At 19.6% G+C, this 22010-nt stretch overlaps 2 protein-coding genes across 2 annotated transcripts; one reads left to right on the top strand and one right to left on the bottom strand.

Moving 5' to 3' along the window:
* Nucleotides 1-313: 313 nt before the first annotated feature.
* Nucleotides 314-4192, top strand: LOC128955689 (ras and EF-hand domain-containing protein homolog). Its single transcript, XM_054301359.1, has 8 exons — nt 314-359; nt 985-1397; nt 2046-2174; nt 2247-2433; nt 2536-2807; nt 2878-3078; nt 3170-3800; nt 3902-4192. The coding sequence occupies exons 2-8, from the start codon at nt 985-987 to the stop codon at nt 4190-4192; spliced, it is 2124 nt and encodes a 707-aa protein (XP_054157334.1). The 5' UTR covers nt 314-359.
* A 2417-nt stretch (nt 4193-6609) lies between these two features.
* On the bottom strand, nt 6610-21539 carry LOC128955688 (substance-P receptor-like). Its single transcript, XM_054301358.1, has 3 exons — nt 21136-21539; nt 13580-13943; nt 6610-6789 (listed from the first exon to the last, which is right to left on the bottom strand). Exons 1-3 carry the CDS (start codon nt 21537-21539, stop codon nt 6610-6612), a joined length of 948 nt encoding a protein of 315 aa, XP_054157333.1.
* Between the last annotated feature and the right edge of the window lie 471 nt (nt 21540-22010).

The following is a 22010-nucleotide window of genomic DNA, read 5'->3' as shown; positions in this document are numbered from 1 at the left end:
AACAATTTTTTTAAAACTTTGATTGTATAATACAATCCATAAAAGATTTATTTTCAACGACAACAACAAATAAATAAAATAAATGAAAAACTTAAGTATATTTAATGTTTGTTTTTACTTTCTGTTATGTTGTATAACATACTGTACAGTATATGAAAAAAAACTTTATATATTATAAATGATGAGACAGTTGTTTGAAGTCGTAAAATGAAAATCAATCAACAAATTAGTGTCTAACAAATGCTTTCATTAAAAAAAAACAATTTTAATTGAATGAATAGAAAAAACTAAAATATGATATTTATCTCCAAAAATCATTAACATTTAAACATCATTTCCGATATAGAAAGGAAAAAAATGTGAGTCAATAATGATTATTATGATAATACTGTATATAATATTATTGCCTTTTTTAAAATACTATATATAAAAAGTTCAATATTACAGACAGTATATAACATATACAGTATACAACATATACATATATACTTTTATATTATATCATATTATATCAGTACAGTATATAATTTAGTTTTATAATTAATTTTTTTTGTTGTGAACTCAATAATTTTGTTGACTTGTATTTTCCTGTCTATTTTATTTTTATTTTTCATTTTCATATTATTTCATTTATACATTTGTTAAATATACAAACTAACAATAATTTACTGTATTTAAACAGTATAAAAACTTATTAGTACTAATAATAATAGTATTTAGTTTAACGATGAAATACATGTATTGTTTGTGTTTTTTATTGAATATTTAAAAAAAAAAATTATGGGTAGAAATTAATTTGTTTTAATTGGCTTTTTGTATGGCAAACAAAAATGAAACTTGCTAAAAAAATTATTTGATTAACTAGTAACCCAAATAATATTTTAATAAATTTTAATAATAATAATAATAATAATAATATGAAAACAGTTTATTTTCAATTCATAATGATATTTGAATTAAATAATATTTTTAAACAACAATTAGATGAACACAAATAATAGTAATGACTTAATGGACCAAAACTTACGGCAAGTGTTCAACTATTGGGACACCGATCGGTCGGGATATCTATGTCGGGATGAGTTACGGGAATTATGCGCCCGATTTAACATCAAACCGGACGACTCGGACGGCATATTTGACGACTTGGACCGGGACAGTGACGGGAGGATCAGTTTTGATGACTTTCGCACCGGTTTTGATGACTATGAAAAGGGTCTCATTATAACAGATGATATCAATCATAACGATAATAATAATAATAGTAATAATACGTCTGAATGTTACGGAAACTTAAAGAAAGCGTTGGAAACGGAAGATATTACTGAAAAATTTGCCGAAAATGTTTACAAACCTAAAAAGATGTTCATTCAAAATGATTGTAATACATCAACTGGGTAATTATTTGTTATATTATTAGTAGTTTATATACTATTACACTAGTCATCTATAGATAAGACACTAAAAATAAATTAGATTATTAAATAATAATTAATTAATACTAAAATATTAAATGTTTGCCAATTGTTATGTATATACAAATAAATGACACTTTTCTTTAATGAAGTTGTTGTTAATGATTCTCACATTGTCTGCAATTTTTATTTAATTAATATTTTTATTATTATTATTATTATGGGGAAAAATATTGTAATTTAGTAGCTTATCAAATGACACTGAATTTTTTTTATGATAAACTATGAATTAAATAGTATTAAATTACACGATTGCTTAAACAATGAATAATTAATGTTTTTTTTAAAAAAAGTTAATTTAAATGATATTTTAATCTAATAAAATGTGTCACAAACATTTAGTTGTCCTCAAAAAAATTATATAAAAATTTAATTGATATTTTATGCAAAATATGATATATCATATGATAAATGTTGTTGTTATACAAATTATGTTTAATTATTATGTTAATAACTGACAAAAAATTATCAATTAATTAAATTTTTTATTAAAAAATTGAAAGTTTCACTAAATTAGATTAAACTTATCTATTAATAACTAATTAATTATTAAATTATTTTTTTTAATAGATTTTCTGAACATTACATATCTGAGCCACAATCGGATCAACAAAATGATCAGTCAGTCATTGAGAAACTACTGGAAAGTGTACGCGAATTACAAGAAGAAAATAAACGTTTGGCCAACTCTTGGATAAGGTTTATATATAAAAGGCCAGAGTTTTGTCACCAAAAAAACTATATTTTTAATTATCAAACAAAAAATAATAGAGAAAAGAAAGAACACGAAAAACATTTGTTTCAATTGGAACAGGAGGTCGACTATCAGGTGAAGGAAGCAGAGAACAGGGTTCAGGAAAAGGCCAAAAAAGAGGTCGAAGCGGAAAAAAAGTCAATGAGAGACCTAATGAAGGGTGAGATGGAAGAGCTTCAGTCTCACCTAAATATGTTTGAAAAGGTATTGTAAAGTATTAAACAAAACTATAAACAATGTTTTTTTTGCTAATAATTTGGATACTTATTGAATAYATTGAATATGTTTGACAATACCTTTTATTAGGTGGAAACGTGGCTCAAGACTAACCACCAGAATCTGGCCGAAGATCAGGTCAACGAAATCCGAGCCAAATTGGATGAGTCGATGCAAGACTCGAGACAATTGAAGCTTTCATTGGTAGACACACAGACATCGGTGGCTTTAATGAGGACAGAGTTGGCTCAGTTGCGTCTACAGTATGACCACAAGTGTCGCGAGTTGACCACTCAAATGAGTCGATTCTCTGAGCAACAGTCTGAACAACAGCACCTCCAGCAACAGCTAATGATATTGCAGTTAGTATTGGACTAAAAAATGATAATTATTATAAGTTGTAATTGTAAATGTTTTTTTTGGGGGGAACAGGGAGGCCAACAAACGACTGAATGATACCAACGATGCACTCCGTAATGTATTGGACACTACATCTCTTCATTCAATGCCGTCATCGCCTGAACCTGTGAGAGGTTGTCATAGCGTGTTGTCTCATCATAAAAGAGGATCAGTTATTGGTGACTATATTAATAATGATGGACAGCATAACAAAGATAGACATGTGTTTAGCAGGTAATCAACTGTTTGTATAATTATAATATGTTTAATGCATAATAAAGTTAACAATAGTTAATATGTTTCATAAATTATTACTAAAACTAAGGTTATCGGAAACTGAAGTTGACTTCGAGTCAGTCTCTATGGTTAGTGCCACAGACAGAGATGCTATATCTTACCGTTCATTTGCTTCCTGTCCGCCCATAAGTGCCATAAAACATATTGTTTCGCCCGACGATATGGATAGTGGATTGTCATCAATGATGAACCGATCTCATCGATCATCGCCATTACTAATGTCGTATTATAAAAGATCTGATTCTTCAAAAAACGATACAACTGTGCCATTAAATACTACTAATACTACTACAGCTACTAATATTACCAGTCATTCAATTAGCAATATGATCAGCGAACCTACCGGTCCTCCCGAACGCACTTACAAAGTCATATTCATTGGCGACGCCAGTGTAGGAAAGTCGACATACATTCTTCGGCTATCGAAAGGCTATTTTGCCGCTCAGTTGTCCACTACGCTGGGCGTTGACTTCCAGGTGCGCACCTTCAGCTTCGACGGCCGCAATGTGGCGCTCCAGTTGTGGGACACGGCTGGTCAGGAACGGTATCGAAGTATTACGAGAAACTATTTTCGCAAAGCAGACGGTATTATGTTGTTATACGACGTGACCAATGAACAGACTTTTCTGAATGTCAGGGATTGGATCTACTCTATTGAGGTAACGATAATAGTCTATCCCGAAAGCTAACTGTTTTCTATTACCGTATTATAATAATTAGATATTAGTATTAATTGATTATTTAATACATGTGTTTATAGGAAGTGACCGCCAAAGGAGTTCCGGTGATGATTGTGGGCAACAAAGTTGACTTAAGGCCTACACTTCAGGCACAGGATATGAAATACGTGAAGGCAGAGGACGGATATAAAATGGCACAACAATTTGGACTCATGTTTGTCGAGACCAGTTGTAAGGACGGTATGAATATTATGTCATCCATTGCACAGTTGACTCAAATTATGACCCAAAATGAGGATAATCTCATACAAAGCGCACTAACCCTTTCATCGGATGGCAAACCAAAACGGTTTGGTTGTTGTAGTAAATGATAGTAAATAAATGTCTTAAAGTAACTAAAATATGCTTAAAATGTTTAATTTACTAAAATATTTTAATTTTTCAATAAGTTTATCAATACTTTGCTCAATTTAATTGCATTTTATTAATAGTATAAATAAATTTAATATTCGTTAATTATCTTTTTAATTATTAAATAGTACAATAATTATATAAATTAAGATAATCACTATATTGTAGTTAATTTTTATATTACAGATAGATTTATTAGTTATTATTTTAAATATAAAAATATTAGTGTATTTTTAGTTTAGCATCTAGATATACGGTAATTATATATTTGGGTGTAAAAATTATGCATTGTTATTGCAATGACAAATTGACATGGATAAATAAATTGCATTCCATTGTTTAGTTTTAATTAAATTTTATATTTTTAAAATTATTGATAATTTTATTTAACTGTAAGTATATTGAGCGAGTGAAAAATAATTAATTTAATTTTTACAATTAATCATCTAAAATCAATATACTATTGTAAATATAATAATAGGATTATTTTTTTATAAAAATTTTTCTAAATGACAGTTAAAATCATTAATTGTGATTTATTAATTTAAATATTGATTAATAGATAAAATAAGATTTTCCAATAATTTTTTTAAAAAAATTACTCATATATAATTTTAACATCAAATCACTCATTTATGATTAAAAATTTTATTATATTTAGTGTATTATATATTAGATTACTAAATAAATACTGAAGTTAAACTAGTTAATGATTAAAGTAGATTAATTATTATATTTAAAGTTAAATAATTATTGTAAATTGTTTATTTGTTAAATATTTTTTGATAACATAGTTATCAATATATAAAGCTTATAAGTTTATAACCATTTGATATTAATAATTTTTCTTATAATATAAATTTATATACAAATTAAACATGAAAATGAAAAAATGTTTTGAGTAAATCTAGTCAATCATAGTTTTAGTCAATTATTTTAATGTTAAAAATATTTTTTTTGCAGTATTATTGTAAATATCTATATATAATCATAACATTATCTATTAGATAGATATATAGAGAGATAGAGTTACATTTAATGAGATTAGAATGTAAATAACATTTATAATTTTTATATTAATTAATTTTATAAATAGTTTTAAAATAATTTTTATCTATAAAAAACTGTATCATGTAATATTTTTTTCTGAGCAAATAATTATATCGATTTATTTTTACCATTTAATATATTTATAATATATTTGATATAAAAAATAATATTTGTTATAATTTTTAAAAATCATATAAATAAATCTGGGAATGTATAAGTTTATAATGTATATTTTATAAAATTATTTTATTTAATTAATAAATAAATAAATAAAYGTACTAAATATAGAAAATACTATTAAGCGAATTAAATAAAAATCATTAATATTAAAAACCATTTACAACACAAACAAACACACAAACAAATAAACACAATAACTAACTAACTTACTTAATAAATAAAACAATTAATTATTAGTCAGTTAGCCATTAATCAATTAGTCGATGGAAAATTATTTATAATTATATTATACATAAATTACAATTGCATGYAACTACTGTTGAATACTGTAATAGTTTATAGGTTTTTTTTATGATACAAATATCATTGCTTATCACTACTACTGTTATAATATGTAATGATTTTTATCTAAACTATTGTATTTACATTATATTTTAGATAATAATTGTTGTCAAACAATAATCTGCCAATTACATTGCATTAGTGTCTAGTATTTATTTAGTTGGATAACTTTTATTTTTAAGTTCAACAACCATTTTTTATTCAATTTTTTTAGTTGTAAAATATAAATACTAGAATAAAATCATTAAATTACAATAATAATTAGCCAAATAACATTGAATATTTTTTTTATTATAATTTATATTTTTACAAATAGTATATAATATATTGCTATTTTTTCAAATCAAATTATTTATTATTTTATATTACAAAATAATTTACATTTATTAAAATATGATTTAAATATTTTTATATAATTAAATTATATTATTATAGTTTTATTATAAAATAAAATGTATCATACTAATAAATGTGTAGGTTGAAAAAATATTTTTAAAAATTATAATGTTATTTAATTTAAATTCTATTATTTATAATGATTTTAGAATTTAGTCTAAAAATTTTTATTTGTTTTAAATAATTAATTGAATGGAATGACAAATATTTCAAATTAAATGTTTTATATATTTTTTTAAAAAACATTAAATTTAATTATTAATGGCATATAATAATACTACTATACATGTTATCAATGAAAGTAACTGATTAACAAAAAATAGCTGTTTTTTGTACTTTCAAATTACACACATTTCAATTAAATAGTAAAAAAATTTAGCACAAATAGTTTGTAAGGTTTGACAGTTAGTCAAACAGTATTAAGTGTGGGCTCAGGGATGTAGACATTGTTGTGAACATTGAACCTAACGTTAATGTGTTTGCGTCTGAAAGCTGTCATTGAGTTCGGGTTTCCAAACGTTTTGCGATATCTTTCGCTTTTGGCCTTTCGTTTGGCACTACAGGTCATAATATTTATGAAGTCACGTAACTATTGTTTAAAATTTGATAAATAAAAATAATTAGTAAAATATATAARTTTATAAAAAACTAAAATAATCCAACATTTTCTAAATTCTTTAATTTAATTTATAGTCATTTATCAATATAATCGACAGTATATTAATTAACTGAAATATTTGTTTGCATAGTGTTTTGAAAAATAATATAATTCAGTATTAAATCTTAAAATTAACTATTATAYATTAGTTTTAATAGGATGAGTAATTTAATGGCAAACAATTTTAAAATTACACAATTTAAAACAAAATTTATTTACACTTTTATATTTTGCGGTCAATAAGTGGTACATACAGTACACTACTTATATAACATTTTTTTAAAATGGTTTGATTGAATTTTAGACTATAGCTTGTAATACAAAGTAAGCTTACTATATATATATATATACCGTATATTAAATAACTTACTGTGTAATACACTGTGTAAAATAGATAAATTTATAAACTCAATGTACAATAAATAAGTGTATCGTATGAAACAAATGGATTTACAGTTACAGAAAAAAACTAATTATCTATAAAACAAAACTCTAGTGTAGACATAGAAGATATACACTGTATATAGTAAATAGATATTTTGTTATGTCTATAAATATTTTATATATATWTTTTTTTGATTTATAACATTAGTAACATATGTGAATATTACTAAAACAAAATAATATCTTTATATAATTTATTATTAGTTAGTGAAGTAAAATATAAAACTATAAATTATATATTGAGCTGATTTTTATTTAAAAAAATTACTATAAAATGAATTTCAATTGTTGTTGAGTTTGTACAATACATTTATGCATATACAGTACAAAGTAGTATTAGTTGTCATTTTTAAAAAAAATAATTATCAAAAAAAAATAAATAAAATCTAATGTCTGTTTTATTTTTGATACTATAAACAATATATCAAAATGTCAAATTTAACTTAAAATTTTCTTAGTTTTGTGAAACAATTGTAATAAAACATTGTAAATTACATCATATAATAAATATAAATATATATTGGTTAGGTTAGGCAACATCTAATATATAATATAATGATATTTAAACATAAAAAAGTGATATAAACCTTATTTAAGTATAACTTTTTCTTATCTTGTTTTTGTTTAAAGAAAAATAAAGACAATAAATAATTTTATGCTTACTTTGAAGTTTTCGCTGAGAAAGCAATAGATTATTGGATTTATGATTGAACTCAAACAGGAGATCCAATGACACGAAAAATATATAACAAAATATAGATAATAATGAAACCTATCGTCCACTTGACGGAGGGAATCAAACAACCATAACATCAGATTCAATGTCTGCAAAGGTGTCCAACATATTGCAAATGTTGTGACCAATAATAATAACATTTTGACCACCTATTTGTTAAAAGGTTTGAAAAAAAGATTAGTTAAAAAATATTTTTATATAAAAATTGTTTATTTAAAATAAATGTATTTATTAACAAATTATAATCAGACAAGTGATTAATCACTGATTATAAAGAAAAGTGTGTAATATTTATTATATTTTAAATTATTAATTTCTATGAAATTCATTGTTATAAATAAATAATTTGTTTAATACAAAAGATACAGAATGTTTATTATAAATATTATTATTACTATTATTATTTAACATAATTTGAATAGTTATTACATAGTTATTAGTTATCATAATAATGGCAATTAACAAAAGGTTAGATATATTTAATGTAATAATATTTAATGAAATAGTATTGTAGTTTATTTGTAGTATTCAATGACTTATGTCTTATATTGTCATTATTAAGTGAATTAGAAGTAATAAAGGGTGGGTTATAATATATAACTTATACAATATATATTTTATATGTTATTAATTATTAATATACTGTACTAATAAAATATTTATGTCATATTCAGATTTTTATAAAATTTTATTTAGTTATTTATTTAATAAAATTAATTTATCATTATAAAATTGTATACATAGTGCAATAAACTAAAAATAAGTTTTAAATATTTTATTTGTTAAGATTATTTCATGCAGAATTTAATAAATGTTTGTAATAAAATTTATATGATATTTGCATTCAAAAAAAAAAAAATACAATTCAAATGCGTTTTATAATAAATAATCATATTTACAAAAATGAAATATAATATAATTCATAATTGTTGCGTAATATTACGTTATTTTAGATATTTTATCAAAAAAATTGATTAATGAAWACTTTTCTAAAATTACACAAAGAAAATCTGAAACTTTAATAATTAATTTGTTTATATATATATATATATATATAATATATACGGTATATATATGAACCCAAAATTATTATAAATGGTTATTGAGTTTAATAAGATTGTCTGTCCTTAAGGGAATTGGACAGAGGAAAGGCATTTCTAATTATGTTATTATACAGAGTGTCCAACAAATAACTTAATACCTTATTGTAAATTTTTATATATAGTAAAGTTGATTGACTGTTAAGTTATTTGTTGGACACATTGTATATATATATATATTCCGTTTTAATTTATAAAAAGCATATAAAATTTAACATGGTGATTTTTATATCAACAATTGAAAATTTATTTATATATTATATTATTTTATATAATTATAAAACAATATGAGCTGACATTAGTAAAATCTGAACCACAATAGTATAGATTGAATGACATCAAAATTATAATCTAAATAATTAACTGATATTAACTGATTCAGTGATATCTAATAAATTAATTATAAAATAATATTTTTAATTAATAGTATTTTATGATAATTGCAATTGATATTGAAATTTTAAAAAAGTTATAATAAAATGTAGAAAAAATTAGTAGAGACTAATATATTTTATACCAATACATTAAAATAAATTATATTATTTTTATTTGACATTTTATTGATTTTGCTGTATATTTCAATTTCTAAAATTGTAATCATAATAATGATAATAATCTTATGATTTATTTACTTTTTTAATTAATAATGACTGAGCTTTTGTCTTTAGTTAAATTAACAATACTATTATAATATAACAATTTATTATTATTTTCTATTATATTAAGATATTGTGTTTTATAAGATTTGTTAGAAAATATTTGTTGCATTATTTTATTACAATAATATAACAAACATATTGTAATTTTTATAATACTTGATAATTATGTTGAAAATCAAAATACTGTATATATTGGATATACTTATAAAATAATTATATAATGCACTTTAGATATAGTTTTATATTGTATGTTACATTTAGGGACTTCAAAAATCAAAAATAATTTATTGAAAGTATACTTAATTTATTATTATAATCTATTCATATAAAGTACATCAAACTATTATACAGATACTTGAGAAAAATGGAAAGTTTATTATAGTAATGCTAAATACTTAAATAACTATAATAAACATAAAAAATTACCTTTTAATGTATAAATTGAAATATAATATAAACAATATAAAGTAAATCAAACAAATATAAATAATACATTAATATAATGAAATTATATTTACAACGTTATAAAATATTATAAATATATAATACATTTTTCTATTAAATATTTTATTTATTTATAATTATTTATTTATAACAAGTTTAATATTTAATTAGATAATGTTAATAAATTTTTAAGTAAATGCAATATTTATAAATGTTAAGTTTAGATAGCTAAATTATTGAAAATACTAAACATATAATATATACTGAATAATTTAATCTTTATTAATAATAGACTGTATAATATTTGCATTACAAAAAAATACTAGTTTATAATTAATTTAACTTTGTTTAACTTAAAATTTTATTATTAAAATCGTTGTCTCATCTAATGTATTAGAAAAATAAATAATCGCTAAAACTAATTGAAATAAAAGTTGTTTTTAAAATATTTTTAATGAGTTTTATTTTATGTATTTATTTAAGAAATAAATTTTGTCTCAAATTACATTTTTATTTTAAATGCGATTACAATGCTTACAATGTCAATGACATTTAATACTAATTTTAAATTAGTAAAATTTGAAACATTACATAAAATGCAAGCTGCTTATCGTAAATTTTTATTTAAATAATATCATTTAAATGTTTTTGTATCAAAATAACTAATTTAATTAACAGTAAGTGTCAAAAATAAATATTTGATTCAAATATTTAATAATGTTGTGAAACAATAATAACTTTATACTCTAAATAATAATAATAATATATTTTATTTTATTTAATTTTTCTGATGGAATGATAAGTATATCATAAGTCAATGTTTCCTTTTTTAAAATTGATTCATAAAAATTTATTTAATATAAAAGATAAACTAAAAATATAACAAAACTATTATTTTGTTTAACATCATTTAAATACTATTACATTGTTACTAAACAAACTAATAATAATAATAATAATTTTTAAAGAAATTTTAAGCTACTTATATATTAAATTATATATTTGATGAAAATRTTATATTATATTATACATCGATCGGCAAACTATATGCTTATGGAATATATTTACATTTAATAACAYTTTTATTTTTTAATATAATAACATTTGAAAAATAAAACATTTTTGAAAAATTTGATAGTTCTGGTATCATATTTTTATGTACATATATTTTTAAAAATTATATATATTAAAGAAAAAATAAAATAACACATTAGAAAAAATGTTATAGTTTAACTTTTAATGTTAAATAGTTATATTTTATATACAAATAAAATATTAAACATATATATATATATATATATTATTGTAAAAGATATTATAATTTATAAAATATTTAAAAACTTTATATGTCATATTAAAGATTAACATAACAATTATTTATTAATTCATGCAATAATTTAGATTTATTATTAATACTATGAATGCAATGCTATTTTCTAAAATTATTTGAAAAATGTTTGACATTATCAACAATGATTTCAATACTATTTAAATTACTTTCGACATAAAAATCCATACAATCTGTCAAAAGCATTTAAATAATAAAAATTTGTAAAATAAATTTCATTGACATTTTAACTAAAATAAATACTGTATATTAAATTGAAAATAAAATTCATTGACAAACAATATATTTTGTAGTAATTTGTGTAAATAATAAATTTAGTTTTGTAATTGAAATTAACAAGTTCACTTTATTTGTGCATTGATTATATCCTATTACATACACACTCAACAAACTAATAGTTTGTTGTGTTATATGATATAATTTATATCTCATTTTCAATCTACAATATTACAATACAAGTACAATATATATACTTTATATAATAAATATAATTTATATAATGTATACTATTATTGGATCATTTAAACATTTTAAAAGTCTTACTCAAACATTATTATAAAAAATAAACAAAAGATATATTATTTATATTTAAATATAATATTTATATGAAAGCTTATGAAAAATATATCACTTATATTTTAATGTTTTAAAATAAAAATAATGTATTTTAACAAAAATAAATGTTATCTCTACTATAAATACAATATATATTTAATAATAAAAATTGTAATAATCGTTTACAAATATTTGTATTTGATACTAATAATAAAATTGATTAATGAAAATTTTTGCTGATTTTATTAAACAAAATATAATTTTTATTAACGAGTTTTTACACGGTTGACAAATTATTATAATTTATATCACTAATAATTTAATATTAGTTAATATAATTACACCAATAATCATTAAGCTTGTATATCATAATTTTATACGCTATTCTAATTATTAATGATATGTCAATTAAAAATAATAAAATAATTATAGTATAATACTATAGATATTATTTGTAAATCAATGATTATGTAAAATTTTTTTGGTGTGCCATCAATTTAATATACAGTTATGTACTGTAATAATATATATAAGTAAATTCAATAATATTCTATAAATGTTGTCAAAAAATATTATATAGTATTATAAAATGAAATGTTACAGTAAGTGCTAAAAATAAAAAAAGGTTTTATTTTATTAAAAAACAATATTATACTTTATAGTATTTTATATGATTGGCACTATTGACAAACAATTTATTATTTGAAGAAATAATATTGTTATTGACAAACAAATCCATAAATCATATATATATATATAATTATATATATATATATATTTGCTGTGTTTGTTAATATTTGCATTTGTTGTGCAATAGTTTAGATATGTTGCTACTATATATATAGTATATACAAATATTATGTATTATTGCTAGAATAATATTCAATATAAATAATGTATATTTAATGCATTTCTCATTAAATTGTAGAAAACAGATGATTATTATTGTTTATATGTAATTAATTACAGTTATACTAATAAAAATCTCAGCTATTCTTAGCATAAGATTTATAGTTAATATCATTTACTGATTACATTAGTATTTTTTAGTACTATTAATAAAATTATTTGCTAAATGATTAATTCTAGATTATTTTGTATAGTAGATATCAATTAACCTTAATTATTTACATACAGTATTGCAAATAATGTTAAACAAAATTATCGTTAAAACAATGTTGTAGTTCAATAATAACACTTAATTATTTTGTTTTTTGGTAGTTAATTGTTTTTATATTTCTAAAAATATAATTTATAAATGTTTGCAAAATAATGAAGTAGATTATATGATTCAATTAGTTTTTTATTTTAACTATCAATTAAACTGTATTATCAAATACAGTAGATTATATAGCTATTGTTGATTATGATGGTGTAAAACAATATAAATATGATATATATATATAACCAATAAATCAACAAAATAGTGGCAAACCTTAATTTTTTTATGTGTGAGTGCTTTGTCATCACTACCAGTGCTGCTCTCATCTCCCGGTATTTTGTGTCGGGCTATTGTTAGGCCAATTGATCCGTAAACAAATGTTAAGGAAATGAACGGTAAAATGAATGTCAGGGCAAATATAACACCAGTATATATGCGTCCGCTTAGCTGTCCCTCCCATGTCTCGCGACAGTCATATAGTGTTTCGTTGCCGTATTTGAAGGGTGAGGCCCGAGCCGTGAACAATAAGGGCGATGCCATTACTATACTGAATATCCAAATCAAGATTATTATGAGATTTGTATGTGATTTCAATCGCATCCTCATATGGTTGAGAACTGTTACTATTGCAAAATACCTGTTCATAAAAAAATCATTAATTATTTATAGAATATTTAATCAATATTTTTATTAATTTATTTATTTATAACTTTATTCATAATTAATTTTAATTAAACGTTTGACTACAGAAGCGATTATAATTTTACGGTATTGTTTATTTTACAATGTATAGTATTAGTTACTTAAATAATTAATATTAAAATAAATAACTAAATCAAATTTAAATTTTCACTAAATCAAATATCTATTGTTTTTACATATGATAATAAATATATAAATATAATACTTTACTTTATAATTATTTGCTTATACAATAAAAATAAAATCACACTTATATTTTCTAATATTATAATAATATTTATATTACATATTTATGTAAATAAGATATATAAACATTATGCGTTTTGTTAAATATGTTTATTTAAATACATTGGTCATTTAGAATTGAATATATACGTTAATTTAATTTGTATAATAATAATAAAAAATATTATAATTATTATTAAATCTCTAATACATATAAGCTATGTATAATATATTAAATAAAGCATAATTAATGTATTAAATTCTGATTATAAGTTAAATACTGTGTTTGAATAATTATTAATATTAAACATTTTTTTCACTAAATACATTAATAGTATAATAATAAAACATTAATTTATCTATTTATAACACTAGAATAACTTATGATTATTATTTATAAAAATTTTATTAATATTCATAACGTCAATAATGATACAGTATTTTTTGTGAATATATAGAAATTTTATGTCAATTTTTTCAGTATATTATTATAATTTAATCAAACGGTACAGTCTAAACAAATTAAATATATTACATGTTTTACATAATTATCACTGCATGTAAAGATTAAAGCAATATGTATGAAATAAGATTATATATAATTGGATAAATTTATATAAAAAAACTAAACACAATGTATCCAATAAAAAATCATTTTATTAAAAGATTATATTTTTTAATTATCAGAACATTAGCATATATAAATAAATAAAAACTAAAAATTAAACATTTGCCATTATGTAATCGTCAATTATAATTTTAAATGTTATTCCGGTATATTATTTTTAAGATTAATTAATTGAATAAATGTTTATAATTAATAAATCATTATTATTTTACTATTAAATAATTATAATTTATATAAAACACAACTAATTATAATAAGATAAATCAATATTCATAAAATGTTTTCCATTTACAGTACAACATACAATATAAAGTTTACAATAATATAGATATTATTAAATATTTCGTTTATTAGTTAATAAAGCTATTTTTTGTTATAAAACATTCACATATTATACAACCAATCACTTAATATATTAATTATAATTTCTATATATTATATCATATAATTTATATGTTATAAATTATACAAATTCTTATACATAATGTATATATTGAATATACAGTATATAAATGATTTAGTCGTAGCTTTTATTTTTTGATAAATATTTTATTTCTATACTTATCTTTAATATGTTATACCGTTTGATTCATAGGATGCAAAATAATTAAAATTAATATTTATACTGTAGTACAGTATATATATATATATATATATTAAATTAAAAATAGTTAGTAAAGTTAGTTAAGTCATCTAAACTTTTGTTAAACATTATTCACTTAAGACAACTAAATAAATAAATAAAAAAACATTTTCAACCGACTCCTCCTTATTTCTACATATTGTTATGACATTTACTAAATTATTATATAAATTATTATTTATTTTGTTTTTATTGTTTATTTTTTCCTTGAAATTATAGAAGCCTTATTTGAACAAATCTAAATCAATTATAGTATTTAATGTATAGTCAGTATTATATTAATTTCAATGTATTATTTAAAAAATAATTTTTTGAGCTAAAAATATATGTAATGATGCTTAAGTTTATGATACTTTAAAACATAAAAAATGTCAGATTTTTTATATCATAAGATACCGTATAAATAAAATGATTGAATAAAATTTTAACTAAATTATATACAGTATATAATAATTTTTATTTTTTAAAATTATATTTAATTTAAATATAAATTGTTAGCACATTTAATTCAAAATGAAATTATTTTACATTTTTAGTGATAAAAAATATTTTACATTTATAAAACCCGTAGAGAATTATTTTTATTTTATATAATTTTTAAATATATATATTATTCATTATATCCATTATATATATATATATCCGTGTCTTACAATAGGTTTTCATCATTAAAGTCGATTTCAAAGTTAAGTTCAGACAAAGATAATGCCACAAGATTTATTTTTATGTTTTTTTTGTAAAATTTAATTTTTTTTATTTTTTTCTATACTATACAATAAATATTATACTTAATCTCATAAAATGGTATCATTTTTTCTTTTGTAATGTTGGTTATATTTTATCATTGATTATGTTATATATAATTTATGTACATTATACTTATATATATAATTTATACTAAATATATAGATATTAAACACGTAAATGCAGTTATAATATATTAATACTTTATAATTTATATATAGGTATTTTATGTGATAAATCACATATTTACAAAAAAATAAATGTGTTTTGCATAGACTGTATATACATGATGAATAAAAAAAATACCTTGTACATTTTAAAAATTGTTAAAATTTTAAATCTAGAAAAAAACTAATTTGCTAGTAAAAATAATTAAAATAATATTTAACATTAAACACAATAAATTAATATTCTAAACATTAATAAAAAACTTTTAAACAAATTTTATTAAAATAATACTTTAAGTACACGACTAACTACTTTACTTACATCTAAAATATAATTTTATTACATATTTAAAGCTCAAAAAATATTTATGCGATACGGAAATACATCATAAAACAACATAGTTTAGTATTGTTTTAAATTTATAATTTATAACATTAATTTACTATTATATAGAGATATCAGTAGTAAATAATAATTTTCTTTTATAATTTTTTTTTGTATTAAAAATTGTGTAATTTATGTTCATTTACTGTATATGTTAATTATTTAATATATAATTTTACAAATAAATCTTATTTAATAAAGCAAACTTAAGTTATTTGTAAATGCAAGTTAATTGCTTATGAATAAATATATATTAGATATATATCAAAAAATAAATTGCATATTTCTAACTAAATTAAATTTATTTCTAACCATATTTTATCAATAAACAATTAATTTGCATTTATGAATATATTAAGTAAATTTTAATAAAACACAATATATAAAAATAACTTATAAATATGTTTTTCAATATATTATTAAAAAACTCAATGTATTGTTGTTGTTGTTTATGAATTGTTTATTACAAAAATTGATAACTACTTATAATAAATAACAATATTATGGAAATTTTAGTTACTTATAAAATCTTAATATTTTTAACTACATTTCAATTTTCTAAGAAAAACATTAAAATACTATGAAATATATTACACCATATTTTTATTATTATTATATATAGTTATTGTTATGTAAATACATAAAAATTAAATTAAATAATATAATAGAAATCTTTGCTTTTGTCATTCAAATTATAAACAGTAATAATAATAGGTTTCAACAAATATTATTTATTAACTTTATTAATTAAATCTATAGTAATAATGTAATATTAAAAATATAAAATAAGGTAAATATTTATTTAACATTAATTATTTGTTTAAACTTTTATTTTTTATATAATATAATTGTTATATTTTGAATATCATTAATAAATATTAAATAAATAATCATAATATTAACTCATAAAATATACACTCGGAATCAATACAATGTTAGACTCTATGGTTTAATATCTTCAATAAATTTCTATTAACGTGTGTTTAATGCTAAGCGCGACTCAAAATTTTATATAATAAATATAAACATAAATAATGCCCAAAATAACATTTAGTTCTCATTTAATAAATATATATATATATATAAAAGTTTTTGTTAATTTATTGTTGTACTATTAAACATTATATTATTTGTTTAAATAAATATATTACTAAAATCTATATTTATTTATAGCTTGTTTTTATTTAAGTAGATTTCTATTCATTATGATGATGGCCGCATCAGTTAACTAGTGTACTCATAAATACTATAAACTATTATATAATTACAAGTATGACTTGATGCCCATCCTATTGGAAAAATTGATTACAATTTTTGGATCCACGTTTTAAATTGTATACAGTATTATATTTGTTAAAATTTTTAACTAATCTTAATATAGAACTTTTATGTGGAGAACTTAATTATATAATTTATTTCAATTTCAGTATAACTTTCTATTTTATTAGAAATTATTTATATGATAATATTAGCTTTAGAGCACAAATCGTGTTTAGCCTTAAACACACGTTATATGAAATTTGCTTAAAATTAAGATAGACTCACCAGAAATCGGATATTAAATTTTCAATAGTTTTTAAATTATTTAAAAATAACTAAAGAATTTTCATTAAAATAATAAGCAATAGCTTCGTGTGTCCAACAAATTGGCACTTAAATAGACTCCATTGGAATCAGCATTGATTCAAATTAAACTTTTTAAAAATCAATATCCAGTGAAATGGAGTCCATTTGAGTGACAATTTGTTGGAAACATAATTTATTATTGCTTGTAATATTTGAATTTGCTATTTAAATTTTTAGTTATTTTTAAATAATTAAAAAACGATTAATGATAAACTTTATACAAAATTTTTAGTGACCATATCATTATCTAAAGCTAATTTCATATTATTTGTAATTATAGTATTAGATATTTTATTAAATCATAAAAAGTCTCACATGCTATTGATTCTGAGTGTATATATATAAAAAAAACTATAATATAATATTATACTTTAAAATAAATAGCATATAAATTTTTTAATAAACTAATGTACTCTAGTATTATGATTTAAATCTGGTATTATGTTATTTAAAAATATATTTTGAAGTGTTATATATTATAAATATTTAATTTTAGATCAATTTTAGTAGTTCTGAAAATTTAAAAAAAAACATTGTATTGTATATAATATTATAAATTTTAAATAGTTTGTAATATAAGATAATATTGTTTATAATGTTTATGAATTTTTCATTTTTATCTATCAATGATTTACATCTAAAATTTAAGTTTAAAATAACAATTTCATATTTCATATCTAATTATTTACATATTGTGAACACAAGAAAAAATTATTTAAACAAAAAATTTAGTTATTTTAAAATTAAATTAAATTTTACTTTAATTTTAAACTAAATATAGTTCAGTCGCATATTTTTATCATTATATTATATATGCATGTGTTATTTTTAATATTAATTTCAAGATAATTTGCTTAAAGGTATGTTTACTAATAATAACAGTAAAATATTTTTACGTAAACATATTATATTGAAATCTTAATATACTTTTAGTAATCAATAAAATGCTTTACTATTGAATCTAATAGTAAAATAATTGATTAAAATAGACAGACAAATGAAACAAATAACAAACATATTTTTAAACTTGAAAATATAAAATATAATAATAAATATTTAAATATTAATTTTTTAAAAATATCTATTATTTATTGTAAATAATACTAAATTTATTAGTCGTATTAATATATAGTTTACAGTAAACATAAAATTAATTGAATAATTAAATTTAGTATTTAATAAAATCTATTTTATTGATAGTTATTTAATAATTATTTGTAATACAAATATTTATTATTGAAAAAAAATTTCATATTGGTTTATAAATAAATTATTAATATTTATGTGAAAACATGAGTACTTATAAATAGTCATACACTACATTTTGACTTATTTATACATATGTTTTGGTATATACTGTATATATATAATATTATAAAAAGTAAATATACAAAAAAATTTAATATAGTGTACATTATAATATATTTTCAGTAAAACATTAAAACCTACAACATTTGAAATAAATGTTTTACAATTTGCAAACATTGAACATTATTGTACTTTAAAAATGTCAAAATAAAACTAAAAAACTTTTTTTATGCATATTTTATAAACATGCAATTTTTTATTCAAGATAAACATACAGGCAAATCTTTAAAAAATGGATAAATATTATTTTCGTTGATAAAATTGTATAATACAATAATATTTATATGAAAAAAATTCAAATTAGATTGGATATTGAGATTATATATTCAAAATTATAAAACATTTATATTCAATATTATCAAAAATATATATTCAGTACATGTAAATTATTTAATTCAAGTAACATAAAAATTTAAAATTAATAATAATAAACAATTTAGTGTTTAATAAGCAAAAATGAAAAAAATTATAAAATATTAAATAAAATAAACTATTACTATCTAAATTTTTTAGTTACTTAATTGAACAATTAAATAAATAACACAGTAATATAACATAATAATATAACATAAATTTTAATTGTTTTATATTTGTATTTAAAAAATTTTGTTTGCATTTTCAAAAATAAGTAACATAAGTTTTATTTTAAAAATTGCATTTTTGCTTATTAGGCAGTAACCTATATGTAAAGTGTATATTATATGAAATAAAATGAAATTTAATTTAAAAATATAAATATACTACATATAAAAATTGTAAACTAAAAGTAATTTAAATAATTTCATATATATATATATTTATTTAATAATAAAACAGATAAGAGAAAAATAATAATAGATTTATTTTAACATCTAATTTAAAGTTTTGATCACATATAGTAAAGAAACTGTATATATAGTTATGCCATATTAACGTATTTTCGATATAATAGGAGATTTATTAATCAATAATCTATAGTTTGACACACAATAAAATTCAAAAAATCACACACACTATGCACTTATAGTTTTTATGTTTAAAATACAATCATATTGTATATGTGTTTTATATTAATGTCATAAGCTATCGATTTTCGATTATATTGCAATATTTTTCTTTAAATATTAAACTATACATATAGTATAATATTTATTTTTTTCTATGATATAAAATATATAAATATCATACTATTATGACATATACCTTAAATGTTATATAAAAATATAATGTATAATAAACAAAATATTTATATTTGTCTAACTTTTGAAGATTACAAGAAAAAATCTTATGATATTTATATACATTAAATAAAGTTATTTTTATGATAAAAATAATAGTATTGAATAAAATATGAATGATTACCTGCCGATACCAATGGCAATGAGTGTATATATAGATACAGTACAGGCAATGATCTGAATAAAGTGCACAAATGGACACAAACACAACGGGAATATCCACTGACCATACATTAGGTCTACGTATGTAAACGGTATGGAAAACAGGGCCACAAATAGGTCGGCAATCGCTAAGTTTGATAAATATTTTTTTAATTGCTGTGACTTTCGGCTCCGACCTAATAGCATAATCAATGCAATTATATTGGCTATAAATGCTGTGACAGCAGTAATAATATAGATAACCGATAGTATAGATTGGTACGGATCGGACAGTGCCTCCAATGTTGGCAATGTTTGGTGTGTTATGTTTGTAGAGTTTGACGATATATTGAAAAGATACTTGTCTTGCATTACCAACGGATCCATTGTTCAATTATTTTTATTTATATGATATAATAAAATATTTAATTATATTACTATCAATATCATTCACAACATTTCGTATTTTAAATTATGTAATAAATAAAACATTAATAAATATTATTTTATTAGTATCATTATTATTAAAGTGTTCAAAGTAAATTTTTACGACAATAAAAATTGAAAATAAGTAATAAAGCATTTATATTATATAAATATTATATTACAGCACCTAAAATTATTAAATTTTCAAATATATATATATATATATACTTGTATTCGGAAAAACTTTATAATTTATTTTTTATGGAAAGATATTAATTTTATATATATAAATTGCACAAAACTATGAAATATTAAAACTCAAGATATATATAATATATTTTTCTTCTCATATAACAATTGATTTTATTTAATCAAAAAAATAGGTTTGAGTATTATAAATGTACAGTTCATATAATATAGTATTTTTCTATT

This window comes from Oppia nitens, unplaced genomic scaffold (assembly GCF_028296485.1).
Source record: "Oppia nitens isolate AA-2021 unplaced genomic scaffold, nextdenovo-longstitch-racon4-pilon3 scaffold2_pilon_pilon_pilon, whole genome shotgun sequence".
NCBI classification, from domain to species: domain Eukaryota; kingdom Metazoa; phylum Arthropoda; class Arachnida; order Sarcoptiformes; family Oppiidae; genus Oppia; species Oppia nitens.
Note: the sequence above shows the minus strand (reverse complement) of the source record. Positions and strands in the feature narration are given on the sequence as shown.